The sequence below is a fragment of the Schistocerca serialis genome, chromosome 1 (genome assembly GCF_023864345.2).
Source record: "Schistocerca serialis cubense isolate TAMUIC-IGC-003099 chromosome 1, iqSchSeri2.2, whole genome shotgun sequence".
Classification (NCBI taxonomy): Eukaryota; Metazoa; Arthropoda; class Insecta; order Orthoptera; family Acrididae; genus Schistocerca; species Schistocerca serialis.
Genome location: NC_064638.1, coordinates 629,663,183 through 629,679,733, shown reverse-complemented (window position 1 = coordinate 629,679,733; position 16,551 = coordinate 629,663,183). Strand labels below are relative to the sequence as shown.

Here is a 16,551-nt window from a genome sequence, read left to right as displayed (position 1 = left end):
TTATACAGAGTTCTTTGATTGACAAACAATTTGCTGCAGATAACTTATAACATAAAACATGATTTTGTGCTTTGTTGCTGCACAAGTTAGAGACACCCACTAATGACCATGAAGACTCCTTGTATTAATGTGAGGTTCGCTGTGCCAGATATACGCAGATGAATGCTATAACTTGAAAATCATCAGTAAATACTTCTGTATATAGTAAATTACTAATAGGTTCTTGTGCAGGCGTTTTCTGCTCAAATGATACACTGACAACAGTCTAAGTTAATAACATGAGCAGACTACCATGAATGTCACAAAAAGCTGTTACAGAAGTAGGCTAAAAAGTAGTGCACGCATGTTTGTAGATGAACAAAAACACATCATCTGATGTGTAAAGATTACTTTTGAGTGGAGGAAGAAACAAAAATCACAAGGTTCAGGATCAAGGAAGTGAGGAGGATGTGGCATCGGTTTAAACTTCAGGTTTCACAGAGCTTCTTCAGTTGGGTGTGAGGTGTGTGGACAAATGTTGTCATATCACAAGAATATTAGCACCAGGCTGCCTCTAATGTGATTCCCCCTCCCCAGATGGTTTGGTTTTTAACTTTTTCACCTGAGGAGAGGACAGATGTCAATAATCAGCTCTCTGTCTTTTCTCTTCTGGGTTTTAATGATGGCCCACAACCCATGCCCTGTCACAATATTCACAAGGGAATCATCATCTCCAACACAGTAGTGCTGCAAAAGTTGCTTACAGATTGTGATCAATACTATTTGTTCTCACCTGTAGATTGACATGGTACCAACTGTGCATAGATTTTATAGTATCCTAATTGTTCAATAATGAAGCTGACATATTCCTTGGATATTCCAATGTGGTTTGCCTTATGCTTTTTAGTGATTCAGTAGTCATTTTGAATCAAATAATTGATGAGTTCATGATGTTTTTCACCTGTGGCAATGATCAGATGTTTGCTATGCATTTCATCAACTATTACGTCTTTTCCAGGCTCACAACCAAGAATTTTTTTGCCCATCGATTTCTAATAGTTTTGTCAACAACACCACCACCATAAACAGCATGAATCTCACTAGTCATTTTTTCAGCATTAAAAGTTCAGCAACGGCACACTGTTTTACTTGCACTGACATAGCAATAGAACACGTCTCCATTCTTCTGCTACTCAGAATGCGTCGGATGAACACAATGCATTCAAGCTGAACATGCATACGGAGATGCACGCTACCTACTGCATGCCATCTGGTACATTTCTCAATATCATTTAGGTCACATTCTACAAGCATGTGTGCATTTCTTTTCAACCTACCCTTCTACAAAAGGTGCTACTCTCAGGCAATGCATTTCTTTAATTGTTCTACACCCTTGAAGGTTCTTCATCATAATGGACCATGTAGAACATAATGTGTTAATAAATGAGTGAATGAAAAGAAAACTGCAATTCTGATGATGTATAAAATAGTAAGTTTTGCAACATTAATGGAATTAGTGAGATGTATAACACACAACTGAAGATTCCAGAACTCACTTAGGTTTGTCCAAAGGATCTGGTTCATTTCTTCCCAGACCAGCTGGATTTTTCTCTGCTTCTTCTTTTGTGAGCAAATGGATTTCAGCCTCCACCTTTCCCTGTGCATTTAAAATATCAAGATATTTTAATTGATGATACAAAGTTTTATTACAAGTAAAGATAGACGATGGAAAATTTGTACAGAATTTAAGAAGAGACACAGAAATCTGTGAAATGCAGTGTTGATTCCAGTGTGCTGATTGCTTTGTGAGGAGGCAGCAAAGCTAGTCGCAGCCTGCTCCATACTCTCCTCTCTCACAGCAGCTCACGTACCACGCAGTGATCGAGTGCTTACCCACTCAGCATATCCCACAGTAAGTGCCCATTTACATTTTCATTAACTTACTATGTTGCATAGATCCTTGGTATGAAATGGGCCTACAGATGAGCAAGATATTGTCTTTCAATCACATCAGATTCAGGAAGTTATTTTACAATGTGAACTTACTAAACGAAAAAGAGTATAAGAAACATAAAATCTCAAATCAAAACTTAAGGATAGGTGTGTGTGTGTGTGTGTGTGTGTGTGTGTGTGTGTGTGTGTGTGTGTGTGTGTGTGTGTGTGTGTGTGTGTGTGTGTGTGTAATGATTACCAGAACTATAGGAAAAAAGGACTTTTAGAAGGACACTATGAAAATTATAATAAGTACACTGCATGTATGTATCAGTGATCCATTGGTATTAAGAAAAAGAATACAGATTCAAGGCTACAGAAGTGAGCTTTCTGTGGTCTGTGTTATACATAACATAAAGAGAAATAAATAAGATATATGGTTATATTATAGAATCAATGTATATGGAGCTTTAAAGAAAAGCCTTTCCATTATCAGACAAGTAGGAAGGTCGTAAAGAAGCAATCACAAAGAAAATAATTTGCTTCGTTATAGACTAAATATGAGTGCCCTCATTTTAACTTCAGACCCAGGACAGTTAATCATTGTTTATTATAATACATCATGAATGAGGAAATTGTAATACTTCTCTTTCAGGAAGTAAAACTGACGCACAAAACATATATATCTCTTTGACAAGTGAAGAAGAGGCACAGCTGTACTAATGTAATTTAAATAATATACCAGAAACTAAATTCAGTACCATGATGTTTATTTCTGCATATAACAAATCACAAACATGCAGTCATTTAAACCACAATACCAAGGGTTTATGTCATCATTCATCCCCATTATGGTCAGAAGAAGGAAATGGCAAACCACCTCCACTAGTACCTTGCCTGGTACAGTGGTGCGGGTCTCCCGCATCATCCCCTATGCTTCTCGGAGTATGGGACCTCATCATCATCATCATCATCATTATGTCATCACTTACAAAGAAATCTGGGACCCGCATGGCACCATCCTATGCCAACTTATTCATGGCCCAACTGGAGGAATCCTTCCTAACCACCCAAAATCCCAAACCTCTCACGTGGTTCACATTCACTGATGGCATCTTCATGATCTGGATTGAGGGTGAGGACAACCTATCCACTTTCCTCCAGAACCTCAACACCTACTCCATTTGCATCATCTGGTCCTCCTCACCCTGACAAGCCACCTTCCTCAATGCTGACCTCCTCCTCAAAGATGGCTACATCAATACATCATTACCTCCATCCATATCAAACCTACCAACCACCAGCAATATCCCCATTTGATAACTGCCACCTACTGCATATCAAGAAGTCCCTTCCATACAGCCTGGCCACCCATGGTTGTTACATCTGCAAGGGTCTCACTCAGGCCTTAACAAACTGTAATTACTTTACCAAACTTGTACAGAAAATGTCTCCCATTTCTTATCTCTCCAGTCACCCACCACCTCCCAAAGTCCTACCATCTAGCTACTGAGGAGCATTTCCCTCATGACTCAGTACCACCCAGGACCGGAGCAATTAAAGCATATTCTCCATCAGGGTTATGACTACCTCTTTTCATGCCCTGAAAAGAGGAATGTCCTACCCATTATCCCTTCCCCAACTCCCACAGTGGTATTCCACTACCCACCAAACCTATACAATATCCTCATCCATCCCTACTCGATCCCAGTAATAGACCTAGGTGCAAGACCTGTCCCATGCATCCTCCCACCCGCACCCACTCCAGTTCAGTCACAAGCATCACCGATACTATCAAAGGCAGGGCTAACTGTGAAACCAGTCATGATATCTACAAGCTAAGCTGGAATGACTGTGCTGCATTCCACGTGGGCGTGACAACTAACAAGCTGTCTGTCCAAATGAACGGCCACTGACAAATTGCGACCAAGAAACAGCTGGATGACCCAGTTGCTGAGCACATTGCCCAACAGAACATTCTTCATTTCAACGACTGCTTCACAGCTGGTCCCATCTGGATCCTTCCTACCAACACAAGCTTCTCTGAATTGTGCTGGTAGGAACTCTGCCTGCAATATATACTATATTCCTGCAACTCTCCTGGCCTCAACTTTGTTAGTCCCCATCCTTCATCCACCTATTCCCTTCCCTGTTCCCACTCTAGCATTAAACAGACTTCTATTCCACCAATTTTTTTTGTGCCCCTTCCCACCCCTCCACCTAATCACCCAACTACACCTAGCTGCCCTACCCTCTCGCCATCTTGTCCCTTTATGATTCCACAAACAGCACTTTTCTGTCCCCACCACTACCCTACTATCAAATCCCCTCTCTGCCCCACTATCTCAGCCTCTTCCTTACCCCCCACCATCCACATTGCTTTTCCCATCATGCACTATTGCACGTGGTCTGGCCTCTGTGGCTGGAGACAGAGCTCATGCATGTGTGAGTTGTTTTTGCATGACAGTGTGTGTATATTGTATAATTCAGAAGAAGGCCTTTTGGCCTAAATCTAACTTGTTTAGCAGTCTTTTTGTTGTACCCATCTGCAACTCAGCATCTCCACTATATGATGATTAGCAATGTCCTTTTCACCAAATAACGGAGATGCTAAGTCACACATAGGCATGACAAAAAGACTGTCGGAAAGAAAGATTTGGCCAATGAGGCCTGTGGCAAAAATAGAAAACTTACACACACAAATGCAACCAACACACACTTCACCACAGGGTCTGGCAGCTGAAGCCAGACTGTGAACAGCAGTGCATTGTGGGAGAGGTGGCCTGGTGATGGTAAGGAGGGGTGGGATGGGGAGAGGAAGGGATAGCAGGGTAGAGTGGGGTATGGTAAAGTGCTGCTACTGGGAGCATACAGGGATGAGGTGGAGAGAGAGTAGAGTAAATTGTGCAGTTGGGAAGTTAGATGGAGGGTGGGGAAGAGGGGGGGGGGGGGAGGGTTAGCAGAAGAGGAGAGAAGTAAAGAGACTTGATGCGTTGGTGGAATAGAGGGTTGTGTAGTGCTGGAATGGGGACAGGAAAATGGCTAGATGGGTAAAGACAATGACTAATGAAGGTTGAGGCCAGGAGGGTTATGGAAATGTAGGATATATTGTAGGGGCTGTTGTTGGTGGGAAGGACCCAGATGGCACAGGCTGTGAAGCAGTCACTGAAATGAAGAATGTCGTGTTGGGCGGCCTGCTCAGCAACGGGGTGGTCCAGTTATTTCTTGGCCACTGTTAGTCATTGGCCATTCAGGCAGACATACAGCTCATTGATTGTCGTGCCCATGTAGAATGTAGTGCAATGGTTGCAGCTTAGCTTGTAGATTACATGACTGGTTTCACAGGTAGCCCTGCCTTTGATGGGACAGGTGCTGTTTGTGACATGAGTGGAGTAGGTGGTGGTGCGAGGATATATGGGACAGGTCTTGCATCCAGGTGTATTACAGGGACATGAGCCATGAGGCAAGAGGTTGGGAGGGATAAGAATATTGCATAGGTTCAGTGAGAGAAGGATAGTGAGTCAGGCCTTTCTCAGTTCAGGGCACAATGAGAGGTAGTCAAGACCCTATCAGAGATTATAATTTAGTTGCTCCCATCCTGGTTGGTACAGAGTCATGATGGGAATGCTCTTTTGTGGCTGAACAGTGGGACTTTTGGAGTTGGTGTGAGGCTGGAAAGATAAGGTGTGGGAGATCTATTTTTGTACAAGGTTATTACAGTCTGTGAAGGCTTTAGTGAGACTCTCAGTATGTTTTGGGAGGGACCGCTTGTCACTACAGATTTGATGGTGACTTGTGGCTAGGCTGTATAGAAGGGGCTTCTTGGTAAAGAATGAGCGGCAGCTATTGAAATGGAGGCATCGCTGGTGATTAGTAAGTTTGATGTGCTGGTGATTAGTAAGTTTGATGTGGACATAGGTACGGAAGTAAGCATCTTTGATTTAATAGGAGCAGGTGAAGCAAATAGTGGAGAAAGTGTTTATCCTGGGTGGTTGGGTTTATGGACTTTAGGAAGCATGTAGAAGGTAGATGTAAGGAGAGTGGTAGGGGTAAGGAGAGAGATGGACTCTGAGGAGAGGTTCTGGGATGGGCCTAAGGATTTGAGGGGAGACTGGAGACCCAGCTGGATTTCTCAAATGGGTTCACAGTGGCAGGATTTGTAGGTGAATGAATCAGCACCTGGTGGAGCCTTCTGCCAGGTAATCCTTGCAGTTCAAAACAACAGTAGTGGAGCCTTTGGCAGATGGAGATAAGGTAATGCATGGAGGTTTGGGCTTAAATGATATGGTTTTGCAAAACTATGTTGGTGAGGACTAAGGGCTGGTGGAATCTGAACAGATGGAGGTCACTGTGGAAGGAAGGGAGGCATCCAGAGATGGATGATTTGATGGTAAGGCGATATCAGGGGACTCCATGAGCCAAGCAACAATGCAGGAACAGTAAGTGGGACTGAGTTCTGTCTAGGGATAAGGAGACTTTTCTATAGTGAAGCAGATGAACAGATCAAGGATCCATAGTGGTAGAAAAAATGGGTAAACATATGTAAATAACATAGAATTCACCCAAAAAATAGGCAAAAATACACACAAACACGTGGGAAAAAATCATGAAAAGAATGAAATGGATGAATTATAGAGAAACAAGATAAAATCTGAAAGGCTAATAGTGAAAGATAAAAACCAACTGCAATTGGCATGAACTCACAGTGAGATCAAAGAAAAAGTGTATAAAAAAATTGTAATGTGTGTAGCTGGTCTGTGGGTGGATAAGTGTGAAGAAGGGGAATGGAAGATTTTACTAGATTAGGTGAAATTAGTTCATTAGAACTGGAATATGGAGGAGAAAGAGTGGGGGTGGGGAGGGGGTGGCAGGATGAGATCAGTTTGTGTGGTCCAGGAAAGGTACGAGAAATAACACATGAAAATACGCGAGAGTGATGCAGGGAGAATGATCATTTTGAAGGTAAAGGATTATTGATATTGGTGGGAGTAATATGGGACATGAGATGCTGCATCAATAGTCAGTGTGGTCTTGTAGACTTCTGTTGTGCATGGCCGAGAGGGGTGATACAGTGTGGCTCATAAGCAGAGCATGCAATGCAGCTTGTAAGGCAACAAGAGAAACACAGGAGAGAAGAGAAAGAAGGATGGGCTTTAAGTACAGTAATGCATTAGAAAATAGTAACAAAGGGAAACAGCACTGGATTAAGAATGGAAGAAAAACTGTCATGTAAAATCAAACAATGGAAAATACAAGATGGAATGTAACAATATTATGAAAAGAATAGTTGCAATCCAGTACATAGCGGAGGTGCCGAGTCGCACATAGTTGCAACAAAAAGACTGTGAGAAAGTGAGCTATCAGCCAACAATGCCTTTGTCAAAAGGAGACAACATGGACACAAACACTCATGTAAACACAATTAACACACACACATCACCACAGTCTCCAGCAACTGAAGCCAGACTATGAGCAGCAGCGCATTATGCGACAGGAAACCATGTGGCAGGGAGGGGAAAGGATAGCAGGGTAGGGGTGGAGGATGGTAAAATGGAACTAATGGGATTGTGCAGGGATGAGGTGAAGAGAAAGTAGGGTAGCAGGTACATTTGGGAGATTAGATGGAGGGCAGGGAAGAGAGGGGGCACTGGAAGAGAAGAAAAGCAAAAAGACTAGGTGTGTTGGTGGGTTAGAGGGCTGTGTAGTGCTGGAATGGGAACAGGGAAGGGACTAGATGGGTAAGGATGATGAATAACAAGGGTTGATGCTAGGAGGGTTACGGAAATGTTGGATATATTGTAGGGAGAGTCTCCAACTGCGTAATTCAGAAAAGCTGTTGTTGGTGGGAAGGATCCAGATGGCACAGGCTGTGAAGCAGTCACTGAAATGAAGAATGCCATGTTGGGCGGCATGCTCAGCAACAGTGTGGTCCAGTTGTTTACTGACCATAGTTTGTCAGTGGCAATTCATATGGATATAACAGCTTGTTGGTTGTCATGCCCACGAATAATGCAGCACAGGGGCTGCAGCCTAGGTTGTACATCACATGACTGGTTTCACAGGTAGCCCTGTCTTTGATGGAGTAGGTGATATTTGTGACCAAACTGGAGTAAGTGGTGGTAGGAGAATGTCTATTACATGGATATGAGCCATGAGGCAAGGGGTTGGGAAAACTGGATGTGTAAGTGTGGATGAGGATATTGTGTAGGTTTGCTGCACAATGGAATTCCAGTGTGGGAGGTGCATGAGGATAGTGGGTAGGACATTTCTCATTTCAGGGCACAATGAGAGGTAGTCATGGTGGAGACTGTAATTTACTTGCTCCAGTTCTGGGTGATATTGAGTCATGGGGGAATGCTCCTCTCTGGTCAGACAGTGGTACTTTGGGACTTGGTGAATATCTGGAAAGATATGGCACAGGAGATCTATTTTGTATATTTCATGATGGACCCTGTGAACTTCCTGTTCCTGCCTTGGACTACCAATGTCCACCACATTTTCAGATTTTCAGCAACCTCTGAACCTTCCCCATGTCTCGTCAGAGCTTACAAACCCTGTCTCACAGGCCTACTACATTGACCCCCCCCCCCCCCCAAAAAAAAAAAAACCCTCCCTCCCACAAGCACACAGAATCCAGAACCTAATAGACCTGAAACACCATCATTAACCTTTCCTGCAAAATCCTCAGCCTAGCAGAAGTATCAATTGTTTCCAGATGCCTCATCTTTTGCCTCACTCCCGAATTCAGTCATGCTGGGCTTGTTAAAGACCTCCTCTCCTTCTTCTGGTCCCTAGAGTGTAAACACTTTTTCACATCCAACCCTACCAATCAGACTCAACCCAAGACCATGGCTGAACCCTGACTGCCTTGTTTCACTCCTACATCCATCCCCCACTGAACATCATATCACCCCCTGTCAACTTTCCAGAATTTCTTAACCTCTTACCTTGCCTCATCATCATTCCCCAAACTCCTCAACATTCCCAAATCCCTCATTACGCAAATTAACCTTACATCTGCAGAAGGAACCTCAATCCACCATCTGCAAACTGATCCCTACCTTATAATCATACCTGCTGACAAAGGCTCCACCGCTGTTGTTTTGACTTGCAAGGATTACCTGACAGAAGAACTCCACCAGCTGTCAGATTCATCCACCTACAAACAATGCAACTGTGAACCCATTCCAGAAATCCAGCATGACATCAAGTCTCTCCTCAAATCCTTAGGCCCACTCTAGAACCTCTTCTCAGAGTTCATCTCTCCTAATCCCTACCACTCCCCATACTTCCACCTTCTACATGCTTCCTAAAGTCCATAAGCCCAACCACCCAGGATGCTCTATTGTGGCTGGTTACTGTGCCCCCACTGAGAGAATCTACACTCTCATAGACCAATACCTTCAACCTATTACCTGCAACCTAACCTCCTACATAGAAGATACCACCCATTTCCTCCACCAACTCTCCACAGTTCCTGTTCCTTTCGCACACGGTGCCTTGCTCATCACTACTGATGCCACATCCCTTTACACTACCTTATCTAATGCCCATGGCTTTACTGCTATTGAACACTACCTTCCCCAAAGCCCAATGGATTCCAAACCGACAGCCTCCTTCTTAGTTGCCATGACCAACTGTATCCTCATGCACAATTACTTCTCCTTTGAAGGCATTACCTACAAACAAATGAGGGGTACAGCTATGGGCAATTGTATGGCACAATCCTACTACAACCTGTTCATGGGCCACATAGAGGAATCCTTCCAAAACACCCAGAATAACAACCTCTCACCTGGTTCAAGTTTATTTATGGCATCGTGAACTGGACTGAGAGTGAGGACTCTCTATCCACATTCCTTCAGAACCTCAACACTCTTATCCACATTCCTCCAGAAGCTCAACACCTTCTCCCCCATTCGCTTCGCCTGGTCTTAATCCAACAAGCCATTTTCCTCATTGTTGACCTCCATGTCAAAGACGGCTACATCAGTATCCTTGTCCATATCAAACCTATCCTCTGCCCATATCAATCCTACAAACCACCAGCAATACCTCCACATTGATAGCTGCTACCCACTTCATACCAAGAAGATCCTTCCATACAGTACAACCACCCACTGCTGTTGCATCTGTAATGATGAGCAGGCCCTCTCGAAATGTACCGAGGGTTTCACTGAGGTCTTTACTGACCATCATTACTGACCCAACCTTGTACAAAAATAGATATCCTGTGCTTTATCTTTCTAGTCATCTATCACCTCCCAAATTCCCACTGTCTGGCCACAGAGGAGCATTCCCCTCATGGCTCAGTATCACCCAGGACTGGAGCAATTGAATTACATTCTCTGCCAGAATTTTGAGTACCTCTCCTCATGCCCTGAAATAAGAAATGTCCTACCCACTATCCTTCCCACCCACTCCACAGTGGTATATCATTGCCCACTGAACCCACACTATATCCTTCTCCATCCCTACACAACGCCTGCTCCCAACCCCCTGCCTCATGACTCATATACCTATAATAGACCTAGATGTAAAGCCTGTCCCATACATCTTCCCGCCCCTCTAGTCCAGTCATAAACATCACCTATCCCATCAAAGAAAAGGCTACCTGTGAAACCAGTCATGTGATCTACAAGCTAAGCTGCAACCACTGAGCTGCATTCTATGTGGCATGACAACCAACAAGCTGTCTATCCACATGAATGGCTACTGAAAAACTGTGGCCAAGAAACAACTGGACCATCCTGTTGCTGAGCATGCCACCCAACATGACATTCTTGATTTCAGTGACTACTTCACAGCCTGTTCCAACCGGATGCTTTCTACCAATACCAGTTATTCTGTGTGGCACAGGTGGCAACTCTCCCTGCAATATAATCTACATTCTGGTAACTCTACTGGCCTCAACCTTCATCAGTCATTGTACTTACCCATCTAGCTCCTTCCCTGTTCCCATTCCAGTGTTGCACAGCCCTCTAATCAACAAACACACCCCGTCTTTTTGCTTTTTTTCTGCTCTCCTTCCCCCCCCCCCCCCCCCTCCCTCTCTTCACCATCCTCCATCTAACCTCCCAACTACACCTGCTGCCCTACTTTCTCTCCACTTCATCCCTGCCCCCTCCCATTAGTGGCACTTTACTGTTCCCTGCTATCCCTCTCCCTCCCTGCCTCAGGCTCCTGTTTATGCCTCTCTCATCATGCGCTGCTGTTCGCAGTCTGGCTTCAGTTGCCAGTGACTGTGGAGTCGTGTGTGTTAGTCGCTTTTGCGTGAAAAAGGCCTCATTGGCTGAAAGCTCACTTTCCCAGTCTTTTGTTGCACCTATCTGCGACTCTGCATCTCCATTATATTCTGAGTAGCAACTATCCTTTTTATAATACTGTTACATTCCATCCTGTATTTTCCATTGTTTTATTTTGCCTGGCGGCTTTTCTTCCATCCTTAACCCAATGCTATTTCCTTTTGTTATTATTTTCTGATGCATTACTATACTCAATGTCAATCCTTATTTCTCTCCTCTCTTGTTTTTCTCTTGTCACTTTACAAACCACACTGCACCCTATAGTTACAAGCCACACTGTATCACCCCTCTCAGCCATGCACAAGAGGCAGCTACAAGACAGCACTGACTGTTGAAGCAGCATCTCATTTCCCACATTACTCCCACTGATATCAATAATCCTTTACTTTCAAATTGCTCACTCTCCCTGCATCACTCTCACTTATTTTCACATGTTATTTCCCATACCTTTCCTGGGTCACACAGACTGTATCTGAACATACCAACCCCTTCCCACCCCCACTCTTTCTCCTCCATATTCCAGTTCACAAGTACTAATTTCACCTAATCTAGTAATGTCTTCCATCCCCCTTCTTCACACTAAGCCAACCCACAGATCTGGAACCCACATTACAAGAATTGTACATTTTTTTAATTTGATCTCACTGTGAGTTCATGCCAATTGCAGTTGGTTTTCACCTCTCACTATTAGTCTATCTCTCCGATTTTACCTTGTGTCCCCATATTTCATCCATTTTTTTCTTTCTGTGATTTTTCACAACATGTTTGCATGTATTTTTGGGAATTTTTTGTGATGAATTCTACATTATTTACATATTTTTACGGGTTTTCTCCAATGCCATGGAACCTTGCTCCTTCCATCTGTGTTAATGCAGAAAAGATTCCTTATCCCTAGCCAGGACCGAGTCCCACATAATATTCCTGTATTGTTGCTCGGCTCATGGAGTCCCTCAAATGGCCTTACCATCCAATCACCCATGTCTGGCTGCCACCTGTACTTCCACAATGAGCTCCATCTGTTCAGATTCCACCAATTCTTATCCCCTGTAACATAGTCATGGAAAACCATATCAATCTAGCCCAAACCTCCTTATAATAAGTTTTCTCCATCTGTGAAATTCTCCTGCTATGCAATCCTAAATTCCTGGAACCCATACCACACACTGAAATTCTTGCCCTCCATGAACAAGAGGAACATGCACAATGGCATCTCAGAAAACTCTCCATCCTGCTCACTTCCACTGTCCATCATATGAGGGGAGACCCAAAAGAAATCGGATTGCTGTCATAAAAAATTTATTTATGAACATTTTAACAAAATTACTTCAGTCACCTTCAAAATACTCTCCATTACATGCGATGCACTTGTCAAGTCTCTTTTTCCCACTGTTGGAAGCATGTTTAGAACTCTTCAAGTTTGATATTGTCCAGTGCCCCTTGCAAAGCTGTTTTTACCACCTCCACATTGTCATAACGTTCCCCTTTTAGTGCTTTTTCATTCATGGAAATAGGAAAAATTCACACGGGGCTAGGTCCGGCAAACACGGAGTGTGGGGAATAACAGACCACCTCTGAGATGCCAAATAGTGGGTCACTTGTAAGGCTGTGTGTGCTGGAGTGTTGTCGTGATGCAGAACCTGTCACCTGATTGCCAAAGTTCTGGGCGTTTCCTCCTCACATGCCTTAAAACATCCAAATAAAAGTGCTGGTTAACAGTCTGGCCAGGGGGTACAAATTCCCGATGCACAATTCCACAAACATAAAAAAAAAAACAATGATCATCGTCTTCACATTTGACCTCACTTGTCTTGCTTTTTTTGATCTGCGGGAGTTGGGAGTCCTCCACTGGCTTCACACTTGCTTGGTTTCTGGGTCATACCTGTGACACCAACTCTCATCCCCTGTAATGACTTTGTTCAAGAAGTTTGGATCACGTGCAATCTCTGTTTTCAAGTCCTGACACACATTCATGCGGATGGTTTTTTGCTCCTGTGTGAGAAGGCACAGAACAAACTTAACAGCAACACGTCTCATGTGCCAATCCTCACTCAAACTCCGCTGGCACGAGTTCCAACTGATTCCTGTCTCTGCTGAAATTTGGTCAATCATATTGGTGATGATCCTCGTTGATCTTTTGGTGGACCTTTTCAATGTTCTCCTCATTTCGCGATGTTGAAGGACGTCCAGAACGAGATTGGTCTTCAACACACATCTCACCACGTTTAAAGTGCCCAAACCACTCGAAAACCTGTTTGCAGCTCATAGAGTCCTCCTGGAAAGCTTCCTGAAGCATTTGGTGTGTCTCCATTGCAGTTTTTTTAAGCAGGAAACAAAATTTCACACACACTCTTTGTTCTTTTAAAGTTGCCATAACAACCTCACAGAGGTAACCTGCCAACAGTCAGAGAAACACAATACCACACTTGCACATTCAGCTCTACACTGACACCATCTGCACAGCTGTTTCATGAAGGTCTCTACTAACACCATCAATCATGAGAGCCTTGCACTATGTCTATGAGTGGCAGCACCCTCAGAGTCCGGTTTCTTTTGGGTCCCCCCTTGTATCTACAACAACCTCCAACTTCCTCCACATCCCCTCATAGCTGACAAACCCTGCCCCTACCGCATTTACCCCATCTTCTACAATTCCCTCCCACCACCACACAGAAACCAGTACCTCAACAGACCTGAAACACCTTTCCTCCAAAACCCTTAGCCCTGAAAAAGTATCAGTCCTTTCCATAGGCCTCACCTTTTGCCCAACTTCCAAATCCAGTAATGCAGGATTTGTCAAGGACATCCTCTATTTCTCCCAGCCCCTAGAGTGGAAACAATTTTTCGCCACCAACTCTACCAAACTCAACCACAGACTAATACTGAACCCTGACTCTGTTACTCCTCCATCCCACTGCCCCCAAATCACCTCCTGTAACTTTTGAAAATTTCTTAACTTCAAACCTTGCCTCACCATCATCCCCCAAATCCCTTGATGTGCAAAACAACCTTACATCTGCAGAAGAACCACAATCCAGGACCTAAAAACTGGTCCTTATCTTATAATCCTAACTGCTCACAAAGGCTCCAGCACTGCTGTTTTGAACCACAAGGATTACCAGGCAGAAAGACTCAACCAGGTGTCAGATTTATCCAACAGCGTAAATCCATTCCAGAAATCCAATAGGATTTCCAGTCTCTCCTCAAATTCTTAGGCCTATCCCAGAACTGTTCACCAAAGTCTATCTCTCTCCTCACCCCTGCTACTCCCCACACTTCTGCCTTCTACATGATTCCTAAACTCCACAAACCTCACCATCCAGGATGCCCCATTGCGCCCAGTTACTGTGCCCCCACTGAGAGAGTCTATGTTGATGCTACCTCCCTTTGCCCTAACATCCCTAATGCACATGGTCTTACCACTATTGAACACTACATTTCCCAACACTCAATGGATTCCAAACCAACAAACTCCTTCCTAGTCACCATGACTAACTGTATCCTCACCCACAATTACTTCTTCTTTGAAGGCATTATTTACAAACAAATGTGGGTTAATGCTATGGGCACTTGCATGGCACCATACTAAGCCAATCTATTCATGGGTCATCTGATGGAATTCTTCCTAAACATCCATAATTCCAAACCCCTCATCTGCTTCACATTCACTGATAACATCTTCTTGATCTGGATCAAATGTGAGGACACCCTATCCACATTCTTCCAGAACCTCAACACTTTCTCCCCCATTCTACATCTACATCTACATCTACATCTACATTTATACTCTGCAAGCCACCCAAAGGTGTGTGGCGGAGGGCATTTTATTTGCCACTGTCATTACCTCCCTTTCCTGTTCCAGTCGCGTATGGTTTGCGGGAAGAACGACTGTCTGAAAGCCTCTGTGCGTGCTCTAATCTCTCTAATTTTACATTCGTGATCTCCTCGGGAGGTATAAGTAGGGGGAAGCAATATATTCAATACCTCATCCAGAAACGCACCCTCTCGAAACCTGGTGAGCAATCTACACCGCGATGCAGAGCGCCTCTCTTACAGAGTCTGCCACTTGAGTTTATTAAACATCTCCGTAACGCTATCACGGTTACCAAATAACCCTGTGACGAAACGCGCCGCTCTTCTTTGAATCTTCTCTATCTCCTCCTTCAAACCAATCTGGTACGGATCCCACACTGATGAGCAATACTCAAGTATAGGTCGAACGAGAGTTTTGTAAGCCACCTCCTTTGTTGATGGACTACATTTTCTAAGCACTCTCCCAATGAATCTCAACCTGGTACCCACCTTACCAACAATTAATTTTATATGATCATTCCACTTCAAATCGTTCCGCACGCATACTCCCAGATATTTTACAGAAGTACCTCCCTTTGCCCTAACATCCCTAATGCGCATGGTCCTACTCAACCCATCAAGCCACCTTCCTCAACATTCAACTCCATCTCAAAGCTGGCTACATCAGAACCTCTGTCCATATCAAACCTACCAACCACCAGCAATACCTACACTGTGACAGCTGCCACCCATTCCATATCAAGGAAGCCTTTCCATACAGCGTAGCCACTCATTGCCATCGTGTCTATAGTGATGAGCTGTTCCTCTTGAAATGTACTGAGGGTCTCACTGAGACCTACAGACTGTAATTATGCTCCCAACCTTATACAAAAACAGATCTCCTGTGCTTTATCTTTCCAGTCACCCACCAGCTCCCAAAGTCCCACCATCCAGCCACAGAGGAGCATTTCCCCCATGCCTCAGTACCACCCAGGACTGGAGCAACTGAAGTACATCCTCCACCAGCGTTTCAACTACCGCTCATTGTGCTGTGAAATGTGGAATGTCCTAACCACTATTCTTCCCACACCTCCCACAGTCATATCCCACCACCCACTGAACCTACACAATATCCCCATCCAACCCTACACACCCCTCCTCCTAGCCCTGGTTGTATGGCTCATATCCCTGTAATGGACCTAGATCTAAGACCTGTGTCATACATCCTCCCATAACCAACTGGTCACAAACATCACATTTCCCATTACTTGTGAAACCAGTCACCTGATCTACAAGCTAAGCTGCATCCACTGTGCTGCATTCTACATGGGCACAAAAACCAACAAGCTGTCTGTCAGCCAGAATGGTCACTGACAAACTGTGGCCAAGAAATAACTGGACCACGCTGTTGCTGAGCATACTACTCAACACAATGTTCTTCACTTCAGTGACTGTTTCACAGCCTGTGCCATCTGGGCCCTTCCCACCAACACCAGATTTTCTGAATTGCACAGGGAGAACTCTCCATGCAATATGCCCTATGTTC

At 44.1% G+C, this 16,551-nt stretch overlaps 1 protein-coding gene across 1 annotated transcript in view; it reads right to left on the bottom strand.

The window, feature by feature from the left end:
- Positions 1 to 16,551, bottom strand: part of LOC126419675 (otoferlin-like) — a 468,560-nt gene that overhangs the window by 30,797 nt on the left and 421,212 nt on the right. The window contains exon 35 of the mRNA XM_050086891.1: positions 1,536 to 1,636. Coding sequence (XP_049942848.1) covers positions 1,536 to 1,636 — 101 coding nt within the window. The remainder of the gene's footprint in view (positions 1 to 1,535; positions 1,637 to 16,551) is intronic.